This window comes from Salarias fasciatus, chromosome 14, assembly GCF_902148845.1.
Source record: "Salarias fasciatus chromosome 14, fSalaFa1.1, whole genome shotgun sequence".
NCBI lineage: Eukaryota > Metazoa > Chordata > Actinopteri > Blenniiformes > Blenniidae > Salarias > Salarias fasciatus.
In genome coordinates, this window is record NC_043758.1 from 18,059,783 (window position 1) to 18,082,589 (window position 22,807).

Genomic DNA, 22,807 nt, shown 5'->3' on the forward strand with positions numbered 1-22,807 from the left:
TATATATGGTTGTTTGTACATGCTTATGAGTATGCAAGTAACAATGTGTGTTTAAGTATAAATACTAAGTGTAGTACAAGAACAAAAAAATAGGTTTGATTGACGACATTATGAAGAAAGGTCGGGATTAAATAAGCTTTTTGTCTTCCTTTTCCTCACCATTTGTGTGCATGTGTAGAATGTATATTGTTATGCAGTGTAGCTCCAGGGAAATGGATATATTCATGCATGAACTGTGTGTATTTGCACTTGGTGTAACTTGTCGTGATCGACTGAAGACGTCCCTGCCGTGAGACGACGGTGTTAACCGCTTCACCACCACACCGCCAACACATGCAGGTTTTAGTGAATCAAAACACAACACGCAGTGATAAAATCTTTCTTCACATATATTTCATAACATTTTGAAGTACATTAAGTACATTTTAGAAATAGAAGCTACAGTTTATAAAACCTTTCCAGCAGAAATCATTGATGGGCCAGCATCAGCCTTTTTTTTTTCTTCAGCAGACAGGTCTATTTGCCATATAAAAACAAAAAAAAGAATCCAAAAACAAAACAAAAATAAAAAAAATAAAAACAAAATCGCTACATTTTTTTGTCCTGCGCTACCTTTGAATTCCCATGAAAGCACCAGCTGTCTGCATCTCTTGTCTCTTATAAAATATAAATTATTGAAAAATATTCAAATGTTTGTGAACTAAATACAATAAAAAAAAGATCTCATAACAAAAATACAGAGACACTATAAATATATATAAAAAAAACAACAACATCAAAACAAGGTTTTCCTTCTAAATCCATTTAGAGATATGCATATGCCACAAAATATTGGTATGTTTACACTTGCCTGACTACGGTTCATTAATACATACGACCTGCAGTAGATTGTAGTCTCTGACATTAAACAGTTTCCCAACAAAACAATTTTTAAAATAGGAATATTTCAGGTCAGACGATGCTTTCTTTTGGCATGTTAATCTCATCACGTCAACATTCAAATATTATGACTGTGTGTCGGGGAAACAAAAACAAAAAAAAAAAATATATATATATCACAAAGATTTAGTAATTCTTGAAACGAGGAGCAGAAAAATCAAACCTGAATAAGGACACGAATCAGTGTTTGGCATCAATATTTGAAGCAGAAATGAATGAAGACACAGTGCAGCTTGACACCAATCAATCAGTCGAAGATCTAATTCTGCTTTTTCGATCAGAAACACATCAGTGTTCAGCAATGAAGGACAGTCTTGCTCAAAACTGGTCGTGAGCAAATACAGCATCTCTCCTCGGCACTCGGTGGGAAACACCAATCAGCGAAGGCGGTTCTCTTTGTCCTGAAGCTGTGTGCTTTCCATCGTTTTAACAAAAGATAAAAGACAACACTTTTTTTTCTTTTCTTTTCTCCCTCAGATGCACGAGCGATTTCTGGTCCCTGTCTTCTAACGCTGTGGATACCCGAAGCACCGTGGCCAAAGACCTCACATGAGTTTTGGTTATTATTCCTGCTTTGTCTCCTGCTTATTTGTGTAATCCGGGTCTCAATAAAGCATTATGAAATACAATCTGTACAAATAGACATCTCAAAAGCTATTTTCATCCATATGGGTAACATTCAGCCATTGTAAACAATAACATTGTATTCTAACATAATATTCAACTTTGGCATTTCCCATAAGGCCAGTGTACTGCCACTGTTCCCACTGTCGGGGAGGAAACTGCTGCCAATCTGCTCAAATGTAACCAGTGAATACATTGTATTTGGTTGAAACAAAACTTACAAATACAAATGGACTTACTGACTCTGAACTGAATTTTACCGCTCTCTGAGATAAGTAGTACACAAACCTAAAATGGAAACACACCTGACCGCCACTAGTCCTAACAGTCCCCAGCAAGCCAACTTGCATCATTTCTGTTCGTCATTTCTCCGTCAGACCTCAGGGATCGTCCCCTGCGCCGTCCACACACGCCTTTCAGTCACCTCCATAAACCCCAACAGCTTTCTCCAGGTCAAGACTGTTTTTTTTTTCTATTACTGGTCTCATGTCCTCGCACTATACCTGCTCAGCTTTCTTTCGGGCAGCTCGTACTACATAAAAACAGTCCAGAGTTCTTACGATTTTGGAAAAAATCCCGTCCTCGGGTAATCAACTTGAGATTTCATTGTGCAGACACTGGACTTCTGAAGCAACACGGACATTGACAGTGAATCGACAAGTTATGCATCTAATCTGCACTTTACAAGGACTCTTCTCCCCAGAGGCTCCTGAATTCCCCCAACATAGATTGTCTATAGTTCGCTAATACTGGTGGTATATGCAAAAAAAGTATTTTGTTTCAGTCACGATATGTGGCAGACATGTACAAGAAGACGAATGTGTCAGTTTCAAAAGCAACGGCGTCTTTCGGTTGTCTCTCAGACACTTTTGGTATGAGTAATCTCTCACCAGGTCCTATAGAGCACAGGGCCAGCCTCTATAGTGTTGTCTGGTAGCAAATCAGCACATTTCAGTGAATAAAAGGCTCCTTGAGAACATTAACAGCCAAACTCAACATTCAGGAATTGATTCCACTGTAATACCTTCATTGATAACATTAAAAAAAAAAAAAAAAACTAAACTCTTTCCATTAGTTGCCTTGTAGACTGAAACTGGACGTTCTCAACTATATAATACTGGCACAAGCATATGCTCCTTTAACAACAACTTAGGAATGACACTTTTTTTTTTTGGTCCTAGCTGAACACACATCTCTTGCCAAAGAAAAACAGTGAGCATGTACGTAAATATGATATCATAACTTCCTCGGTTCAGTTTCTTTTTTCTTTCTTCTTCTTCTTCTTCTTTTTTTTTTTTTACATTTTGGCAACCGTTGTCTTCGCGGAAACCTTCCGCCGCTTTCCGTTTAGCCCCAACAATGAAATGAATCACTTTATTTTGCTTTTTCTCGGTTCTCTCACACTGTGTGTCTCGGCTTTCTCTGCTACTCAGAAAAAAAAAAAAAAAAACCTGAACTCTACCCGATAGCGCTTCTTCTGCCTTGAGCTACTAATTAATACCATTATATATCTCTCTCTCTCTCGCACACACACACTCGCACACAGTCGCACTCTCCTCAAATGCGACAGGGTAGGAATACAGGTTTTTGGCTTCTGCCTTCTTCTTTTGCTAAAATCTGGTCTGAGACACGGGCGCTCGAAGGTAACAAAGACCACACTTAGTCATTAAAAACATTTTTGGTCCCCAAGAAAATGGTTAACCGACTCTATCAAACAGTTAAGACCACTTTACGAGCCTCGGTCCGTGCGGCTCCTCATATTTTTGTCTCTGGCTTCCTCCTGGCGGTTCCGTTTCACTCGTCCGTGTCGGGCTTTACGTCCAGCATGGCGTGCAGCTCCTCGGGAGTGTAGCCCAGCAGGCTTTTCAAGTCACAGACAAAGCGGTAGACGTAGCGCTTCCCAGACGTCTTGTGGATGATGTTCTTGTCGTAGTAGTAGCGTAGGCCACGGCTCAGCTTCTCATAATTCATCTTGGGCTTGTTTTTTCTCTTGCCCCACCTCCGAGCGACCTGGAACGCCACAGAGCGCAGGAATGTTGAGACGTGCAGTAAACATGAAGGTCCGCTGAATAATGCAAAATGAGTGAATTCCTCGCTTTTCAAATTCTTTATAGAACATATCATCCAGAACAAGACAACTTCAAGGTTCATACAGGACTATAAGTGGAGGATATAACGTATTCTAAGTTCACCTTTCGTCATGTTTGTACCTCCATGACAAAGTGACAACAGTGATTTATTGAAGAATCCCAGTGACATAACATGATATGCAACCCAGGACTTCAAATGAGTCTCATCTAACCAAGATCCCAGGACTAATAAATAAGAGTGCAATTTTGCTTTTATTGGTTCTTCACTTACAGCGTAACGCCTATTGATTGTTTAATGTAGCATCATATAAATGCTAATAACCCAACAGAGTTCATGAAGTCATGCTATTCCGTATCACTGATGTTCATCGGACTGTATAACTTGATATACAACCCAGGACTTCAGATGACTCCATGAATCCAGCGTGATCAAACACACGTATAAATAAATTCTGATCACTATCCAATTCCTGTAGTTATTAGAATATTCAGGTGGACATGTTTGAGATAAGGAGCAGATATCTATTATGCATCAGGAGAAAAACACACCTAGATTTTTTCTGATGTCTTCATGCATTTATTATTCATTATTATTATTATCATTTATGATTATTGATCTGATATTTAGGGTAAATGTGTTGTCCCTTTGCCACAGAGGTATAAAACGTCATAGAAAGCGTTAATGACAATGTACTGAGAAGGCACAACAGAGTGTTGACAAAGAAGACATTTTGTTCATCTGGCCAACTACTCAGGACCTCCCAACACGTGTGCCAGTGGCCAGTGGGGTCGTGACCTCTCACCTCATCAGGGTCAGAGAGCTTAAACTCCCAGCCATCGCCTGTCCAGCTGATGAAGGACTGGCAGGACTTGTCGGTCAGCAGCTCCAGGAGAAACTGCCACAGCTGGATGGGGCCGCTGCCTGCAGAGCAGATGGGAGAAGAGAGAGAAGGTGGTCAGAGGGAAGCTTTAGCTGCATTTGCTGTGGAAAAGATGAGAATACTTTCACACCAATTCCTAATCCGTACAATAAATGACTTACACTCAGGCCACAATGTGTTCTCTATCTTAACTCCCGCTATAAATAAATATCTTGAATATTCATGTTGATGATTTACTTTTGTCTGAGGAACAAAGTAAACCCTCTAATCTGGGTCAAACTAAAGTGCAGCCGTGGAACCAAATGTCCTCCTAAATACAACAGTCCTATTCATCCGACGGCCCCCTTGTCTGCCGGTTGCCCCGTTCACGATGTGAATCTACAGTCTGTGCCTCCATGAGTTCCACACTGATGAAATCACTGTTTTAAAATAAGAGGGGCAGCTACTGGACTTCAGCACTACATCTTCAAGACACGAATAGAGACGGCATTTCAAAATAGAAAGCCATTTTCAAAAACACAGTAATGTGGTGAAAGCTCATTTCAACGTCGTTAAGTATTTAATGCAGCTCATGGAAAAAGGAGGAGAGGCAAAATGAACAGAGAGAGAGAGAGAGAGAGAGAGAGAGAGAGAGAGAGAGAGAGAGAGAGAGAGAGAGAGAGAGAAAAAAGACTGGTTTTGTGCCTGAACTAGATTCTGTACCGTACACTTTGATCGTGTGGTTTTTCAGCATATGCAACATACGCACCCACTTTTGAGCCGTGCATGTTGAAATCGCACCTGCCAAGTGCAGCGCACCGCCTCAGCAAAAACTGGAGCGGCGCAGAAGACACCTCTCTGGTGCCTCCGAAAAAAACCAAACGTACCCCCCCCCCCGTGCAGCACAAACACATGCTTCTAGGAGAGACGGGCGTGTGGGCTAAATGTGCAAAATGTCATTTCAGAGCCCCCTTAGCTCCTGCTGGGAGTGAAGAAGGTGCATGACAGCAGCCACTCCGGGATCGGAAAATAAGTGGCTCCGCAACACTGGGTCTCTTTCAGACGGAAAACTCTGCCTCGCATTCCAGAAGTCTGCCGCTGCTAACAGCGAACCCCACATAAGGGCGATACCAGTCCCCTCTGCTCTCACGCCAGAATGTAGGCGATCCCAGCCAAAAAAAAAAAAAAGGTTTCCAAAAATATGTCACAATCCTCATGTACAATAGGCCTCATTGAAAAGGCTCACAGTACGGCAAAAGGGTGGGTCGAGTGGGGGCACGTATTCACGGAAACGTTTAGTGTCTAATTCAAAGAAGCGCAGACCACATGCAGTAAGCTAAACTCTGGATGAACCAGAGTTTTAATGTATTTGAAAGTCAATTCAGAGTCATGACTCATTTCTCTTGTAAGGTGGAAAAAACTAAAAATGGATATGACCTTCACTTACGTTGCTGTTACTGTTTCAACAAGCGCCCTTTCACCCATTCACTCACACCAATGGCGATGGCCGCATGATGCTTGTGCAGTATTGGTGAAAAACCTTCAGCGTCTTGCATACAGACACATATACAGGGCTGGATGGGGAATTGAACCTCCAGTATAAAGGATTACTGTCTTCCAAACGAGTCGCAGAAGTGAGGCGTGCCAAGCAGTGGTCTCACAAAAGTCCTCATGCAGACATGCTGTGCTTTATGTTCGAATGACGTTAATGTAGAGGTGCAAATAGCGAATTGTCACAGGAAACCACTGCGATGACAACTAGAGCTTCACTTATCTCTCTGCAGCCTTATCAGGCTCCCTGTCCTCGCTACAAGTGTCACCTGTCGCCCCACGCCTGGAACAGGAAGCTGAGCAGAGCAAACTGCCATCAACAGTTTTAGGCTTATACTAAAGCGTCTCTTTGGGTTTTTTTTCTGCGTTTTAATTTTATTTATTTTTTAAGGTGTTTCATATCATCACTCCCACTTTTTAATCGTTTTTCCCCCATCCATCCACACGGACACACAAAAATGCTTATTTGTTCAAAGGACTACTTTTTCTTTTTTCCTTTTCTTAAACACTCCACTAATCTCAGAACATCAAGGCCGACAGCAGGCTGCTGAGGACATTTCATTTTCCATTTCGGATAAAAAAAAGAAAAAAAATGCGTGTAAAAGCAAGATATCTTTTTTTCCAATCTTTCCCCTTTTTTCATTGCATAAAAGCTCATAGGAAGGATCTCCTCCTCTGTGAGAACAGAGTACTTCACTATGCATTAGCTTGCCTCGCTTTCACATCAGCTCTTTGGAGCTTCATGCTACTGGTACATGCATGTCATCAACATAGACTGGACTTGGTCATCGGAGATGAATATGGTGCAGGAGGGACACATATCAGATTGCTCGGGTTTACTTTTTTTGCACAAACATAATTAGGGCAAATGCTTTGGAAAGAGAATTTCTTGCTGTTTAAAAGATTGAGTCTCCTGGTTTGGTTAAAAAAAGGAGAAATGCAGACTGTAATGGTCCTGGAGGGGCTTTTAGACTGTGTCTTTCTCTTCATTATTTGATTATAAATACATTACGACATCTTTCCAACATCATTACAAGTGAATGACTCATTGTTCTATGAGTGGCTTTTGAAGTCATTACCATACAGATGACCAATTACCTTGTGCATGCCAACTTTGGCGCAGCCTGCGGAGATCTGATGTTCGCCTTGTTCGTGACGTTGAAACATGGTGTGTGGGTTTCCCCTTCTTTTTTTTTTCCCCAGTGCTTACAATTTTTTCAGCCTTGTGACTATAATTTAAGCAAGTCTGAAAAAGTCCCAAACACTGTTACTGCCTGAACAATGTGGCCTTAAACAACAACAACCCTCGACTGAAAATTTAACATTAGAAGAGGCAAAAAACATTTTGTTGGTAATAATCAAACATACTGAGGTAAAAAAAAAGAAAAAAAAAACACAATGTGAAGCTAATATATCATTTGTAAGAATATATAAAAGGAAAATTTGAACGTTGGTTTTTGTATCCTACTAACATTGCAGCTTTGTTTACATGTTTTTTGTGGTTTCATGAAAGATGCTAAAATAGTGCACACGTACCAGAAGAGCGCGCGTTTATCTCTACATCTTATTGAGCTCGATCATGCATAAGTTGTTTTCAAGCACAAAAAAGTATGAGGATGCCTCACGAGATGAGGAGATAATTTTACGCTAGTGCTGTATGCAGGGGCAGGTATCGTTTCTATGTTTCGCTAGCGTTGCCAGGACGACCTCGAAGAAAAAAAAAATAGGTTGAGATGCGGGCTGCAGATAACAAGGAGGTAGATGAGAGGTGAAGACAGAAAGAGAGAAAAGAGCAAGAAAGGCAGAGAAAGAGAAGACAAAGAAGGACTGAGCAAAATTTAGCTTGCTTCCTGTTATGTGCGCAACTTTGGCAGCTTGTATTGAAAAAAAATTCTGTTTTTCACAAAGTCTGAAAGCAGCAGCGCAGATGTCACATCTTGCACAGGGCATGAACAAGTGTGTAACAGAGGTGAAAGCATTGTGATGAAAAAAGGGGAATAATCAGAAATAATCATAATGAATTACATGATGTTTTTGTGTCAAGTGTCACTCCACAGCATTCTGTGTATAAGTACCTGTGTATCCTGCCAGTGCTGCTGCCGGGATGACGGGCTTGTCCTTGCTGAGGTCTGAGCGCTCCCTCACATAGTCTTTGAAGGTGCCCTTGGGCTTGTGGCCATGCAAAGCGGTGGGGTAGTCCTCCGAGTCGAAGCTGTCGTACGACGGTACCCGCTGCAGACTGCTGAACGAAGACTGGCTGCTCCACGACTGGGTCAGCCGGTCACAGCTCTCGAAGCTCTCGATGCTCTCAAAGGAGTCCTGTCCACCGAGCTTACCTGAGACAGAAGGAAAAAGTGGAAAAATCATATTATAAATAAATAGAAGGAAAGAAGAGTACCTGGAGACACATGCAAACTCTAAACATAAAGGACCAACCTGGATTTATACCATGGAGGAGAGCTAAACACTACACCATTGTGCAGCTCTAATCATCTATACTGCTTAAAAAAAAATTGTGTTGTTTCTCATGAAGCTATATATGTATGGTGCCACGTCTCTGTCTATTTCACACCTCATTTCACTTTTACAACCACCATTTGGATTCGATTTTAAATGGAAGACAATCACGCAAATTGTGGTGCTATTCTTGGCCCTGGGAAAGATAAGAGGAGTCTTTCAATGGTGCGTCATTAACAAATGACAGATAATGCAGTACCTCTACCAACGCTGAAATCTTCAGCTGGTGAAATGGAAGCCACATGTGGGAATCAGTTGTGCTGCTAAAATACTTTCCCACGTCAGGAGAGCACAATGCTCTAAAGCTGCGTATGTGTGATGCATTAGAATCGGACCTTGAAGGCCAACGCTGAAAGCGCCGGGGGTTGTGGGAGGCTTGTAACATGGCACATGCTATTCATTTATACAGCTGGGTGATTTGTGAGACGAAAACCTGAGCTTTATGGTCGTAAATGTAAACTGTACTGCTAATTCTTCCGCAAACTATCGCTGGGAGAGAAAACAAGCCGACGCGTTCAGAAAAGCAAACAGCTTCATGAGAAAACCCCACACTCGCTAACTGTGGATGACACCTCTATCTCCTTAACCAGAACTGTCAAGCTGAGACGAGGAAAAGAGGCCAACAAAAACAAGAGAGAGAGAGAAAAAAAAAAACACTTTCTTGAAGGTTACACCACTTGAACTGTTTTACATAAAGGACAGGCGGCAAGAACAGAACACGCTGTGGCTTTGGTTTGTGTATCGCTCTGACAAAAACAATAGGGTTATCTTTTCTTTTTTTTTTTTTTTTCCTTCTCCCAAGCTAGTCAAAATGTATGAGGCGGGTTTTTGCCTGAACCACAAACCAACCAGAGGGCCTGCTTTTCTTCTCCTCTAATAGGCGCTCACTGATGTAGCATGACAAGATTCTGGCAGCTTCAGCACAATCGCACGCAGGTAGAAACCCACACAGAAACCTTCGACATTCACACGCTTTTCATAAGTGCGCTTGTGGATACATCCATGAAGCGGGTAACCTAGCAGAAGCAACATCAATACAGCATGTTCTTATCTTGCAGAACTCCTAAACACCTAGGCCAATTAAACATCAAATCAAATCATTCGTGAACTGTAAAGTGGTGAAGTTGTTATCACTCTAGAATATCCCAGCATGCAGTCTGTTCTCCTGGTTCCACTATGAAAACTCCTTATGTTTGCCTGTGACGGACTGGACTGCTGTCAGGAGGGATTGGCTCCGCCCCCGGACGTGGATAAAGACGTCGTTTGCGGCCCCTCACCTCTACTCAGGCGTCCCACACACATGTTGTCAGGGGAGACGACCTCCTGCTTGATGGAAAAATAGTCGCCCTGCATGGAGTTGAGGGCCGTGTCTCGGAGGATGACGGCAGGGTACTCGCTCTCATACTTGAGAGTCAGCAGTTCCTCCGAGCTGATGGGGTGAAGCGTCTGGTAGGACTCCGTGATGAAGCCCGGCTCTGAGTATTCAGACGGAGGGACGCACTGAGCATGCTCCACGCCGTAGCCTGGAGAGACAAGGGGAAATTAGTGGAGATAAAAACCAGGGAAGGGAAGCCAGAGCAAAACAGAGGAGGAAGATCAATCTTAGGACAGATGAGTCATCCTCCGATAACAAAACCAAGCCGTGGGTATCCTGCAGATTTTAAGCACTGCCGTGATATTTCTGTGCAATTATGTTCTTATATACTGTATATATCCAAAGCAAATTGTAAATCCTCTTTTAACAATGAACTTCTTCCTCCTTCTGTTTTCCCATTCATATTTTAAACATATATCTTATGCAATTAGAGAGAGTGACTGACTGTGATGAGTACTTACTGACAAAATAGTCTGAGGTATAGCGAGATTCCTGGAAGTTGGAGGTCAATCCATTGATGGGGTAATGCTTTGTATCCTCTTCATGAAAAATAGATAGAGAGAACGAGCGTCAGTGACCTCGCCATTGATTTCATGTATCATGTAACTGCATCCACTACTATAAAAAATTAATGACCTGAGCTAAATTGTGTCTTCCTGTTTGGCTCCTGTTACTCAAGCAAATGCCAATAAAGTCCTCAGCTGGAGTAAGCAGTGATATCAGCATGCGGGATGAAGGTGGTTTTATTTTCTTAAATTACATAACTGCGACTGAATGAAGGGAATGTTCACCCAGCTAATAATTAGGAAATAAATATCAAATTGTCTTCGACGGCTTACCTTTCTGGAGCATTTCTAAATGTTCCCAGAGGATGTCACCCACAAAATCAGGTGCTAAGTCTAAGAAGCGGTCTTTCCCCATTGCACACAGGCTGGCTCCATTCATGCCGAATTTATCAAAGTCCACATTCTTCAGACTGAACTCGTTCACCGTCCACGTTAGCCACTCCGCCACGTGGGTTTCCGTCCACTGTCTGGGATCTGTGGAGGATTACAATTGGTAATTGTTATATACTCACTGTTGATGCTGGGGTATGTGCACATTTACTCAAACAAACACTGAAGAAGCTTCACTTTTTAGTTAAACTGCAGCACTTTCCGCCAACTTTCACTCGGCAATCAGCAACAAAGAGGGAGCCATGTGTGAATGTAAACAGCAGTGGTAATCAAAAGCCAGAACCACAGTTGCAGATATACTATGATTATATAAAGATACTGACAGTCCTGCTGTTTGCAAACAGCATGAAACGTTTCTCTGGTTGCTTCAAATTTACAGCGCTAACTCATTATTTTACAGTCTGACTTGCTGTCTACGCTCTCCTGATGCTGCAGTCAGCCAGTCTGCCTGCTCTGAAATGTATATAATGTAAGGCCATTTGTGGAATAACTGGGTGTCTCCTGCTTTTCAGCCAGTCATCCCGGGATGCCTTCAGTGAAAGGCCGTAATGTGAAAGGACTAAGTGTGCGCACGCCTGACATGTGACAGCACTGAGGTACTTTTCAGGACTCATGATGAGATTTGATTTCCCCAATGAAAAATGTTAACAGCCACTAATGAGAATCCGAGCAGCTGACAGCATTACCTTTGGGAATTCCCAGTCGCTGCTGCTCCTTTGTGAAGCCACTGAAGGTGGCCTTCAGGGCCTGGGACATCATCTCTTTACTCGACGGAGTGAGCAGGGGAACATCGCCACACTCTGGATCTGCCAATCAAATTAAAAGAACATTGATTACAATATTATATGGAGCAATCTGTTTGTAATTTTCAATTACTGCTTGACAACCTGAGCTACGGCAGCACATCTTGTATTCTGTTTCGAGCACTGAATGGAAAATTTCAGTGGCGGAGGGAGGGGGTGGTTCACACAGATACACACGCATGCATCCACACAAACGCAAAGGAAATCAACATAGTTATATCTGCCGTGATCAACATCATGGTTCAGCAATTACATTCTGTCTAGACAGACACAGTCTCCATATCGGCCTCATTCTATTTAACCCAGAACATCAAGGGTTTGACCTGAACACACACGGCTGTTAAATGCACTGCACGTTTGCATTTTTGCATCAAAGTCAGAAAGTGCACTTTGCATGTTTTCTTTTAGTTGCTGTTAGTGATCGGCTCCTTGTGGAAAATCCCACTCATCTGGCCCTGGTGCATTAAAACAAACCTGCATGTTTATTTACAAACACTTCAAACACCACCCTCTCTCCCACACATCCCGCAGATCCTGGGTGGGAGAGCGGCGCCTGGTGCCCATCAGTGACACCGTGACCCCGGCCGGCCCTCCTACCATGTCGCTCTAACACAGGGGCCCACTGTCACAAGACCGAACCAGGGGTCAGGCTTTCTGACAGGTCAAGGGGTCGAGGGATGGGGTGATGATGTCACCGGCGCTGCGAGCAGGCGGCTCAGGGGAGCTGGGGTGGGCTTTCACACACACACCCACATCCACACACACACACACACACACACACACACACACACACACAGGGGTTACTGTTCTCTGTTCACTGCCAGTGGGCACCCGGCGTGGAACAGAGCTCCCTTTGATGGCTTTAAACAGAGCCTGATGACTCGCACTCATCTAATTAGATTGACCAGACTGCAGAAGTGTGGGATAAGAGGGGGCAAAGCATGGGAGAAGGGAAAGACCCCCGGGCCACTGGCACAAGAATAGACTGCTAATAAATGCTCAACAAACGACTTGTAAATAGACATTAAAAAAAGGCCACATTAAAAACCCCAAAAGCGGCCATGTTTTTAAATTGCATAATTTCTGAGTTCCCAGACTCATCTGCACAATAAAGGCTGACATCTATCATAATCTATAAGAATGCAAAGCCTCAAAAAAACCATCTTCCCTCATCAAAATTGAGGAATCAACAGTGCATCCAACATGCACTTCAAAGTCACTGGATCGATCTGACCTTAAGTCCTGTTTCATCTCTACCTCTACAAAGGATTTTTCTCACCCGTCTTCACTGTATGTTCATTAAAATAAGCAATATTTAAATCACACAAATGAGTTGAGCACAAGTTGCGACACTCCCTTCGCAACGCAGCCAGAACCAGATGTTCTGGCATCTCTGCCGGCTGGTGGTTTTATCTGCCAGCGGTACACTGGGGCAGCATACAGTTCATGCTTGTTTTCACCACTCGCTGACGTCGCGACCTCGTCTGGAATGCACAGCAGCTGTCCCTCCTTTGCCCGTGGAACCCACGTCTGTCTGGCTATTTGTAAAATTAGGTCTCACAATTTCTTTCTTTTTCCCCCCCAACGCTTTTTTTGAACTCTCTCTAAAGACAGAAACTTTGCAAAAGGCCCAACTAAGAAGACAGACAAGACATCTGTGCTTCCTCATGTAATTCAATTAGGCCTGTAATAACATAACAATGATGAACAAACATAAAGTTAACTATCATATTCAAAAGCTAAAAAAAAAAAAAAAAAAAAACCGGCTGAAGAGCTGAGAATATATATTGCTTTAAAGCCTCACAGATAACATCAGTTAAAACTATTGTCAGATAAATCTCGCTCATCAAAATTAACTGTGCATTTTCACAATAAAAGACCTGGGGAAAATAGAAACCTGAGCAAGCCGTCTTTATATATAAAGTTGCCTCTGACAGCAAAGTTGTCTGGGCTTCTACTCAGCTCATTTTTCTTTCATGTACTGTTGGTAGTGGGAAAAAGAAAAAGAAAAAAACCTACATGCATTGCAAACGACTGCAAACTGAGATGGGACCGGGGCTCAGACAGTCTGCGCTTTGATGTGAAGGCAAAGGCAAAATGTGGCAGTTTATTTAAGCTGGATCGAGTCGAGTTTGCCTGCACTTTCGAACCGTTTACGCCCCTCCCTCCCCATCGCTTTTATCAACCCAGCCCAAGCATGCACTTGCCCACGCAGACTTGAACCCACTTTAGCACTAAATCCCCCAGCAAAGACACTCGACACCATAGTGCATGAGAGCTAACATTAGGCACTCGAGAGAGGGAACATGTGAAGCCTGATTACATAGCAAATTAAAATGTGAACTGCAATTTGCTTGACTGCTTTTGTCTTCCTGTTTCGAAGCACTCGTTTCAGTTGCATGAAATGAGTTTGAAGTGGGACCTTTGTTCACTATCTTGCAGCAACTTGAAGCAAAATGTATGCTGACGTTTGCTTTTGGGTGAATCTATTTGTCAGTTGCGTGTGAATTGGGACGTGAGCTCGGAAACACAAAGCAGCGGACACAGCGGTGCTGGAAGGCAAGCACTGAACGTAAAAGTGAAGTGATAATAGAGCAGTCTCCCTCGTGAATGATCCATATGAAAGTTATCTGCGGCAGTACTAATGTACAATGTGCATCCATTAGCGAGAGAGGCGAGCGCCGATCTAGACAATCTCAAGTAAATGATGAAGTCCTGATACGATTTCAATGCCTGCGAGTCCCATTAGACGCAGAATGGTCAGTATGTACTGAGAGTTGGAGCATCCACAAGTCATCACTTTCCACATTAGACGGTGTGGGTCTGTCCACAAAATGAGCCCCATCCACTTAGCTGAAGAAATGTGGGAGTGGGTGGAACTCATAGGCAACATTATGGCATCCACATTTCACTAACAAGACTAAAAAAAGAGCCTCTGCAGAGAAAGAAACAAAAATGAAACCAATTGTTTCCTAATGAGGAAAAAAGATTATTAAATTCTTCTATTCCAAGAATCACTGATGGAGAGATTGCGATGTGGTCTGGATGTACATTAAAATGTATTGATTAGGCACTCCCTTTTTGCTCTCACTGACAGGAATTTCTCACCTTAGAAGCTCCAACCCAAGAGGTTTTGTTTGGAATTTTCAACTATTAAAACGACACCCATATGAACACACGCACACACACGTGAACTAAATTAGAAGTCGTCTTTGCCTGCGCGCCAGAGCGTGGGTGTGAAATTGGGATTTTTGTGGATTGGGGCCAAAGTCTATTGAGCTGGAACAGGCATGGCTGGGCGGGGCAGGGGAGCGATAGCAGAGGGAGCATCTTAGGTGGGTGGGTGAGGGGTGGCTGAGTCGAGGGTGTGGGGGTGAGTCACCGACTTGTAATATGAGCCCATTACTGTAAAAGAGAAGACTGGATGAGGGGGAAGTTTGGGGGGGGGGGGCACAAAGGAAGAATGAAGGAGGCCGACAAATGAATGGGAGGCCTGATAAAGCTCCCTCTCTCCTCCTGGTCTCTGGAGTGACATCACAGTGGGATCGGTGCCATCTTCCAGCCTCTGGCGGAGACTCGCTTCATTCATAAAGCCTGGACTGCTGCCTCCACTCAGAATGATGCAATGATACAAGCAGAGCAGGCAACCAGACCCAACAAATAAGGGACAATATGCTTTCTATCATGTGATTGAGCTATAAATAGGCGCGTACAGTTTTGGAGAGGGTGCGTGTTACAGTGAGGGAAAGAGAGCAGAGTCTGATGAAAAGGACAAAAAGCAGAAGTCTATTTAAAGCTGGATTTTTAACACGTGAAACATAGAAATGTCCACTTTTATCTATGCAAATGTATAAAATTTTCACTATAATGAGCTTTAATAATCTAAAATAAGTTCACATGTCGAAGTTTACAGTCCTTCCACGCCAAAGCCATGAATATGTATTTGTTTACAAAACTGAAAATACAGGCCAAGAGTTTTTCTTTTTTTTTTCAATCTTATAATCAGTGGAAAATCATACGTTCATGTTGCATCATAACATCAAATGTAGGTTTGTCCTTATGGCATGCTTATCTTTACAATCTTCAAATTGCTAAACTGAACACATTGTTTTCCATGTTATACCACAGGAAAAGATATGTAGCTGGCTTTTCAGCGTTGCATGTAAGCATCAAAAATCATAAAGCTTGTGTCAGTTTTTGAGTTTGTTCTGTGTAACAAAATGTGCACATTTTTTGGTCATTTTTGGCAAAAATCCAATCAAACATTCGGTTGGGGAAAAACAGTGATACTACCTTCTTTCCATCATCGATGCTGTCAATCACATCAAATAATGTGTCAATTGATGTCTCCAACTCTCAGTCAATCTGTAGCTGAGTGTATAGCGGGATTTTCATACCAGGTCCATTTCCTGTGGCTAAGTTGCCACTTCCTGAGGGAAGTCATTTGAGTTGTGGGTTCAGGTGTAGGTCAAAGATTTCTACTGAGGCTCTATTCTCTCCATTAATAACCCTACATTTGCACAGGTACGTATCAGTGTGCTCACGACAAGGTGCAGTTAAAAAAACAGAAGGTGTTGGTTACAAGCCAAATGCTTCTAATCAGCTCTTTAAGGCAGACTGGCCAACCCACAGAAGGACTGAGGTGACAGTGGTATCTGAAGGAGTCTTTGATGGCGATCCATATCTGGGGCGCTGGTCTGGGAACACAAGGTCATAAACCCAGTATGAAGGGGGTCCATTCAGCCCCACAGGGTGATAAAGTGGCGACTGAGAGCCGCAGCAGAGGGAGAGTGGGAGGATGGGGTGGCAGTCTGGGTTTTTAAGAGGGTTGCTTGTTCGGTCAGCCACAGTGTTTTGCTTTCCATCTCAGTGCCAAGGAGGTAGACGAGACCTGCAGGCAAGGTGACGAAGCCAGACCTGACCAAGGCCAAAGCCTGCTCTAAAGCAAGTGGATCTAAACGGATCCAACTCACTCACTGGGATAATACCATCATCAGAGGTAACAGTGCTGAAACATGACTTTTATTCTTAGATGCTCACCACTGGCTTCTGGCTGCCCTCCTGAAACACAAGCCTGCGGTGATGTGAGACGACTGTATGGCACAAGGCAACTACTGCTGACATCTGTCTTCAAGCATGAAAGTAGAGTTACTCAGGATCAGCACCACCACAGACTCAGTGGCTACTGGAGCAGACAATAAGTCAGACTAATAGCACATAGCTGCCCTTCTGCCTTTCTTTCTTCCCCTCTCTCCATCTCGAAAATTATATTAGCTTAAGATGCGAAAGTGCATTAACTCTGCTGTTTATGCCAAAGTCTCAGCACTTGATATGACATTGAGTTTGAAATGATTTTCAGTAACAGATTCTGAACATTTTTTTTTTTTCATTTTTGCTAAAATCTAGATGCAACCTTTTTCCTTCCAGATGAATGACAGAAAAATGAAAAAGGTCACATGATCAGATGCTCATTTGCTGAAATTTCATTCAAACTTTGTTGCTCTGTGATCATTAAAAAATATTGAAAAGGCCAGTTTTGGGGGTGTTTTAGGTCTTGAGGTACAAAGGATTGAGTAACAGCAAGGCATTTCTCCTAGCTGCTCATTGCACAACCTTCAAATCGTTAATCATTTCGACGAGGCTTACACATAATTTTGGGAAAAGTTCAACTTGAAACATCAATCACAAATGCAGAGTTCTGACAAATCTCACAACTTTCAAGGATTCTCCTACTCTAAAATCATGCTTTTTGGTGCTTTCAGGAATGTTTAACCCACCAAACTAAGAGTCTGATCATTTTGGTTTCATCCTATAACGCTAGCTAAAGAGGAGCTGAAAGACGAACACAGTGCTGGAGGGTGCAGGTGGTGTTAGCATAGCTACATTGCGGCTAGCTGCCCTCCCAGGTTCCATCTCTGTTGTAAACAGTCATGGGATGCTCTGGGGGAACTGTTTAGGAGTAAAACCAAACACACGCCATATCTGACAAACAGTTTACTCTCTGTGTTGCATTTTTTCCACAAAACATGGTGTCTCCCCCATTTTTAGTCCAAACTGATACATTCCACCAACAGGTTCGTGATATAAGTGTGAATTATGTGGTACTCAAAGGACCAAGACATTCACACAAACTGATGAAACTGCTGGCCACACAGTCACGTAAGTCCTGTAATAGCTGGGTTTAATTACGCATCATACATATATGAGAGATTGTTGCTTGTTTGAAGGCAAACTATGGCCGACAGATGGATACTTGATAAATAAATTCTCCCTAGACCGCAGTGTTTTCATGTTGCGTGCCTCACATTCCACCTCTGTTTTACAATCACTAATGTGCTTCTCACAGCTTTCTTGTTTTCCTCTAATGTGACCAAAAAATGACTTGTGGTCTAAGTGGCAAAGTGGGTTTCAAGTCTAGATGATGAACTGCAGTACTATTTTAGGCTAAAAAGAGGCTCCATGGTTAATAGGAGCATAAAACATCAAACAGCTGGCGACATCTCTGTTCCTTTATCTGATTTAGATACGTGTCTTTCAATATTAAGATGCAAATGAAGATTGGATAGCTGGAAAGTTACAAGTCAGAGTTTTGCAATGAGAGATGGAAGTGATTTCCAGAAGATTAAAATAACTTTGGAGTTGTACACACGCACAAACGCAGACATGCACAGTTATGACTCATCCCCTCAATAAATGACTGGACTTCATAATGATTAACTTGAAAATATGACTGGTCACGATAAAAGCAATGACCATATCTTGTAAAATTCCTATGTAATGACTCAGACAATGTTCACAGTAACCATGTCGTAAAAAAACAGGCTTTTTTCAGACTAAAGGTGTGAATTAACTCATAATGTTCCATTAACACATTTGCATTGATTCAACTGAATATAATCAGTAAATCTTTCACTATTTTCTTCCCGTGAGAACCTTCAGCTGATGTAGCTAGACAAAGAAAGTCATTTCTATATATAAAAACAATGCACACGTCAGTCAGTAATTTTTGTTTTGCAACTCCAGTGACGGCCTAGAAACTTGCACAGCTCGACTACTCAGCCCTTGGCACATGCGCCTCCCATTGCAGCCTCAACTCATCGTGAGCTCCACCGAAATCTCACAGACTTAGCTGAGCAAGCCACCCACACAAACACATCCTTCCTTATCATTCTTTGCTTTGACAGGCCCGTCAATCAATATATCGCCGATGCTGTAGGTCTGATACACACACGGTCTGCGGCTGTGCCCCATTTGTTCACCTGATTACAAAAGCAGCACGCGATGCATGCTGACTCCAAAAACAGGTGGCGTGCAGCAAACAGAGACAAAAAGAAAAAAAAAAGAACATAGAGGGAGAAAATCTGGACCATACACTGAACAAAATGAGTGACATGGCCTCGTTGCAGACAGCTGAACATCCACGGTGAAACAAACACGCTGCCTCTTAGGACCGTAGACTGATAGTCAAAACAGGCATTCTGCTCAAGTTGCTTTTTTTGTTTGGAAACACGGGTCCTAAAAGTGGAACTATAAAACCAGAAATGGCAACAGAGCAAGATGCCAAAAAAAAAGTTAGAGAGCACTTGAGGCAAAGCTGTCTTGAGATGCGTGGGCAGCTGGGGGGCCATGTCAGTGCAGCGTCAAGCTAGTGAAGGTTCAACAGTCGGGACCGGTACTGTAGAAAATGCTGAGGCTTGTGGTAGCACTAACCAGCGGGCCAGTCAAACAGGCGAACAATCGGAAAGCGTATGACATGTGGTTTAACAGGCGTCTAGTATCATGAGTCAGGGATTACAAGCTAGGAATGAGCGGTGGCGGGACAAAGTGCACTCACCAGCCACATCAAGGTGCCATGAGAGAAACTCATGTGGCCAGCAGAAAGGAAGGAAAGGAGAAAAAAGGGAAAGGGGGGAGGGAACATCAGAGGAGGAATTGTCTGAGTGGGTGGGTGAATAATTGAAACGAGTGTCTGTTACATAAAATGTTTGCTAACATTTTTTTTTTTTTCCAGGACGAAGTTATGTGTTTTTCTGTGTTTTGGTTGTAAAGTTTTTTCGAGGAATGTGAGTGAAAACAGAGGTTGTAGACCTGTTGATAAGCGAGGCACTCTAATCAGTTTCTATGTTATTTTTTCAACGTATTACTGCCGTTATATTGACCACACCTTGGGAATGTCCTCAACCTCCCCCAACCCCTCTCGCTCTCTCACCATATGCTTATTATTTAGCAGACTGCTGTTTCTGGTGCTAACACGCCTCATTTTATGACTAAGCTTTATAAGCACACGTTAAGGCGTGTAGTCACCAGGGCAGCATCGGGAACGGACCCACGCAGTTCATCATCTATGTTTATATGGGCAAACATCGTAAATGATAGACTGAATGAGGGAGTAATGAATGAAACTCTGACTGAATGGCGGGGATAACCCGTTTGATGCAACTCTTTGACATCACTGAGCTGCGCGGGAAGAACAGATAAAGACAAGCTCATTGTGGAAAACACACAGACGTTCACTTCATTGGTACCCACCCAGACTGTTGGCACGTCCAACAAGCACAGGGAGGCCTATTGATGAAGCCTGAATCTGTTGCCTCTAGGCACAGACGTGGTTAAATGCTATCTAACGTTGTACGGTTGATGCACTGGAGTGGCTTATCGAGTCTCGAATACCAAACCGGCCTCGGATTGACACGGCGCACATCAGTTGAAAAACTGACCTGTTTGCTCCGTTTGGCCCGATCCATTGACAGACCACATCAAGAGAAGCCTGGATCACCCGAACAGTGTTTGCACAGCTGCCAGGCAGCCAAGCACACTCAAACATTGGCATATATTACACAGCGCTACTGAAGTAGTGCTGACATAAACACACACCAAAGCAAAAAACCTGCAGCTTATGTAACGCTCTCTGTCCTGACATACGTTGCCCCTCTACATACCGTACCAACCGGGGAAAGTAAGTAAAGTGCTCTTAGGAGTCATTCATGTGGCATGGTCTGTATGTGGCAGTGGTGGAACAAGATACCATATAAGGCCTCTCTGCAGACGCATCAGAGCTGCCAGTTACAACAAACTGCAGCGTTTTGATCAGATAAAAGTCGCCCTCCCCTCCAGCTCTTTCTCTGCTTCCATGCCTGCCACCCAGCAGGGCATGCTCACAAACATTCCTGTCAGTCACTGAACCCCGACCTCCAGGCCTGACGAAACCGAGAAGGAAAGTAAAGGAGAACATCACCCCGAAAGCCTAACACAGCCTGGTATCTGTGAATAATTGACAGCTCTGTTGAGTATTAAATCTATAATGTTGCTTGAACATACTGTAATGCTCTTCTTTCCTATCTTTGAAATGGTGGCTCACTTTGAAGAGACAGGTTTTGTTATGGCTACATATTGCTTTCAATAATAAGCTACCACAGTCTGGGTTACAATGAAGTAAGTGTGCCGTGCCAGGGACCGGCTACTGTAACACCCAGCAGAGGAACAGCAGTTTGGCGGAACTTTAGAAGCTTTGTTTGGGTGCACCTCTGACCCTGGCGAAGTGTGAGCGCTTTTAAAGGAATTACCTCTGTTCGAGAGTGAGGACAGACCTTGGGTAAGCTGACTCTAGCTGCACTTCCGTCGCAAAAAGAAAATAACAAACAATATAGTGAAGGTAGGCTGGAAGCCACTTAAGCCTGTTAGAGGGGTATGCACACATGTACAGTGTGTGGCTGCAGGTGTTTGGAGAGAGAATGAAAAAGCAGCTGTCCTTCCCACAGTGCCATAACTCTGTGCTGGCTTGTGAGAAGCTGAACGCCCATGTCCATAGGGAGAGCTCCTTCTCATAGTAGCCGTCCTGCTAATCCCAGTCAAGCAACTGGTTTTGAATGGAGCTCTTATCTCTTCCACTAAGTTGGAAGCAAAAAGCCTGGAAAAGTGATTCCCATGCCAGTAACTCTGTTTTGTCTTATTGGGTTTAGGATCAACCTTGTACATCACTGATACATTTACTGTGTCTTGTAAACACGGCAATACCGAAGAGTGCTCACAGCAGTTTGTGTGTTTGGATGGAGGAGAGAGCTCGAGACAAAATGTGTCTGTGTGAACTTGTGAACTGCTGCTTGGCAGCTTCAGCTTGACCTCACAGCGCCCAAGTCAGTGTAAGTTGGAGCGAGCATTGTGAAATGGTTTTGCAAGATAGTGCTATGCTTTGGCAGCATAAGTGCAGCTGTCAGCACATTGTACGAGTTTGTGAGATGTGCACGTATGCTCTGCAAGTACTGACAGCAGGGAGAAGGTGGTTAATGTGGTGACTCACAAGCCCTTAGACTTTGTGGGTCAACACAAGCTATTAGTATCAAATTTCCATGATGCATTAATGCTGCTTGCATTGCTGCTCTAATGAGTTCAATGCCACCTGAGCTGCAGAAACACAGGGGATGAGTGGATATGAAAAGCTGCAACATGCAAATCATCCTGGCATGCCATCATGTGTACCGTCTCCGTTTGAGAAAATGAGAAGTGAAAGTAAACTGAGGCTTTAACCCCGACACAAGCCGGGCTCAGGGTTTGTGGTTGTTGCTGTCTGTGCCATGGACTAACCCTGGAGCAAGCCAAGTGTTCCAGGCAGAGTGAGGAGAGGCAAGCCTCAGCACTGCAGATTCATCACCTCAGCCTGCCTCTCCTTCCCTCTGGAAAGTCAGCTCCAGCCACTAAGGAGGAGGAGGAGGAGGAGGAGGAGGAGGGTGGATAAGAGGAGAGAGGAGACAGTGGGGTTGGTGGAGTGATTAGGCACCACTGCCTGTCTATCACGCCGGCTGGGCAAAGAGCTTTGGCTCTCTTCAGCATGCTGTGGAGGATACAGGTCAGGGATGGGTGAGGAGAGGAGCTGGAGCTAGATTAAAGGAGGGCAGCCATTTGTATTACAGACATGCAAAGCATGCGTGTGGTCAATTTACAAAGTCAACATTGAAAAAAAAAGTGACAAACTGAACATAAACAACTCGTTAAGGAAAACTGAAACAATGATTGCAAAAAGAGGCAATGCATCAGGAATTATTCAAACTGAACATCACTGAATTGAACACTGTAATTTCTGTAAACATGTTCTTAA

General features: G+C 43.3%; 1 protein-coding gene across 2 annotated transcripts in view; it reads right to left on the minus strand.

The window, feature by feature from the left end:
* Nucleotides 1-2,677: 2,677 nt before the first annotated feature.
* The window catches only part of LOC115400295 (protein C-ets-1), a 35,983-nt gene continuing 15,853 nt past the window's right edge, over nt 2,678-22,807 (minus strand). For both annotated transcript variants that reach the window (XM_030108084.1, XM_030108085.1), the window contains 7 exons: nt 11,599-11,718; nt 10,796-10,996; nt 10,418-10,495; nt 9,859-10,104; nt 8,140-8,400; nt 4,457-4,575; nt 2,678-3,573 (listed from right to left, as the gene is read on the minus strand). In XM_030108084.1, coding sequence (XP_029963944.1) covers nt 3,358-3,573; nt 4,457-4,575; nt 8,140-8,400; nt 9,859-10,104; nt 10,418-10,495; nt 10,796-10,996; nt 11,599-11,718 — 1,241 coding nt within the window. In that variant the 3' untranslated portion in view covers nt 2,678-3,357. The remainder of the gene's footprint in view (nt 3,574-4,456; nt 4,576-8,139; nt 8,401-9,858; nt 10,105-10,417; nt 10,496-10,795; nt 10,997-11,598; nt 11,719-22,807) is intronic.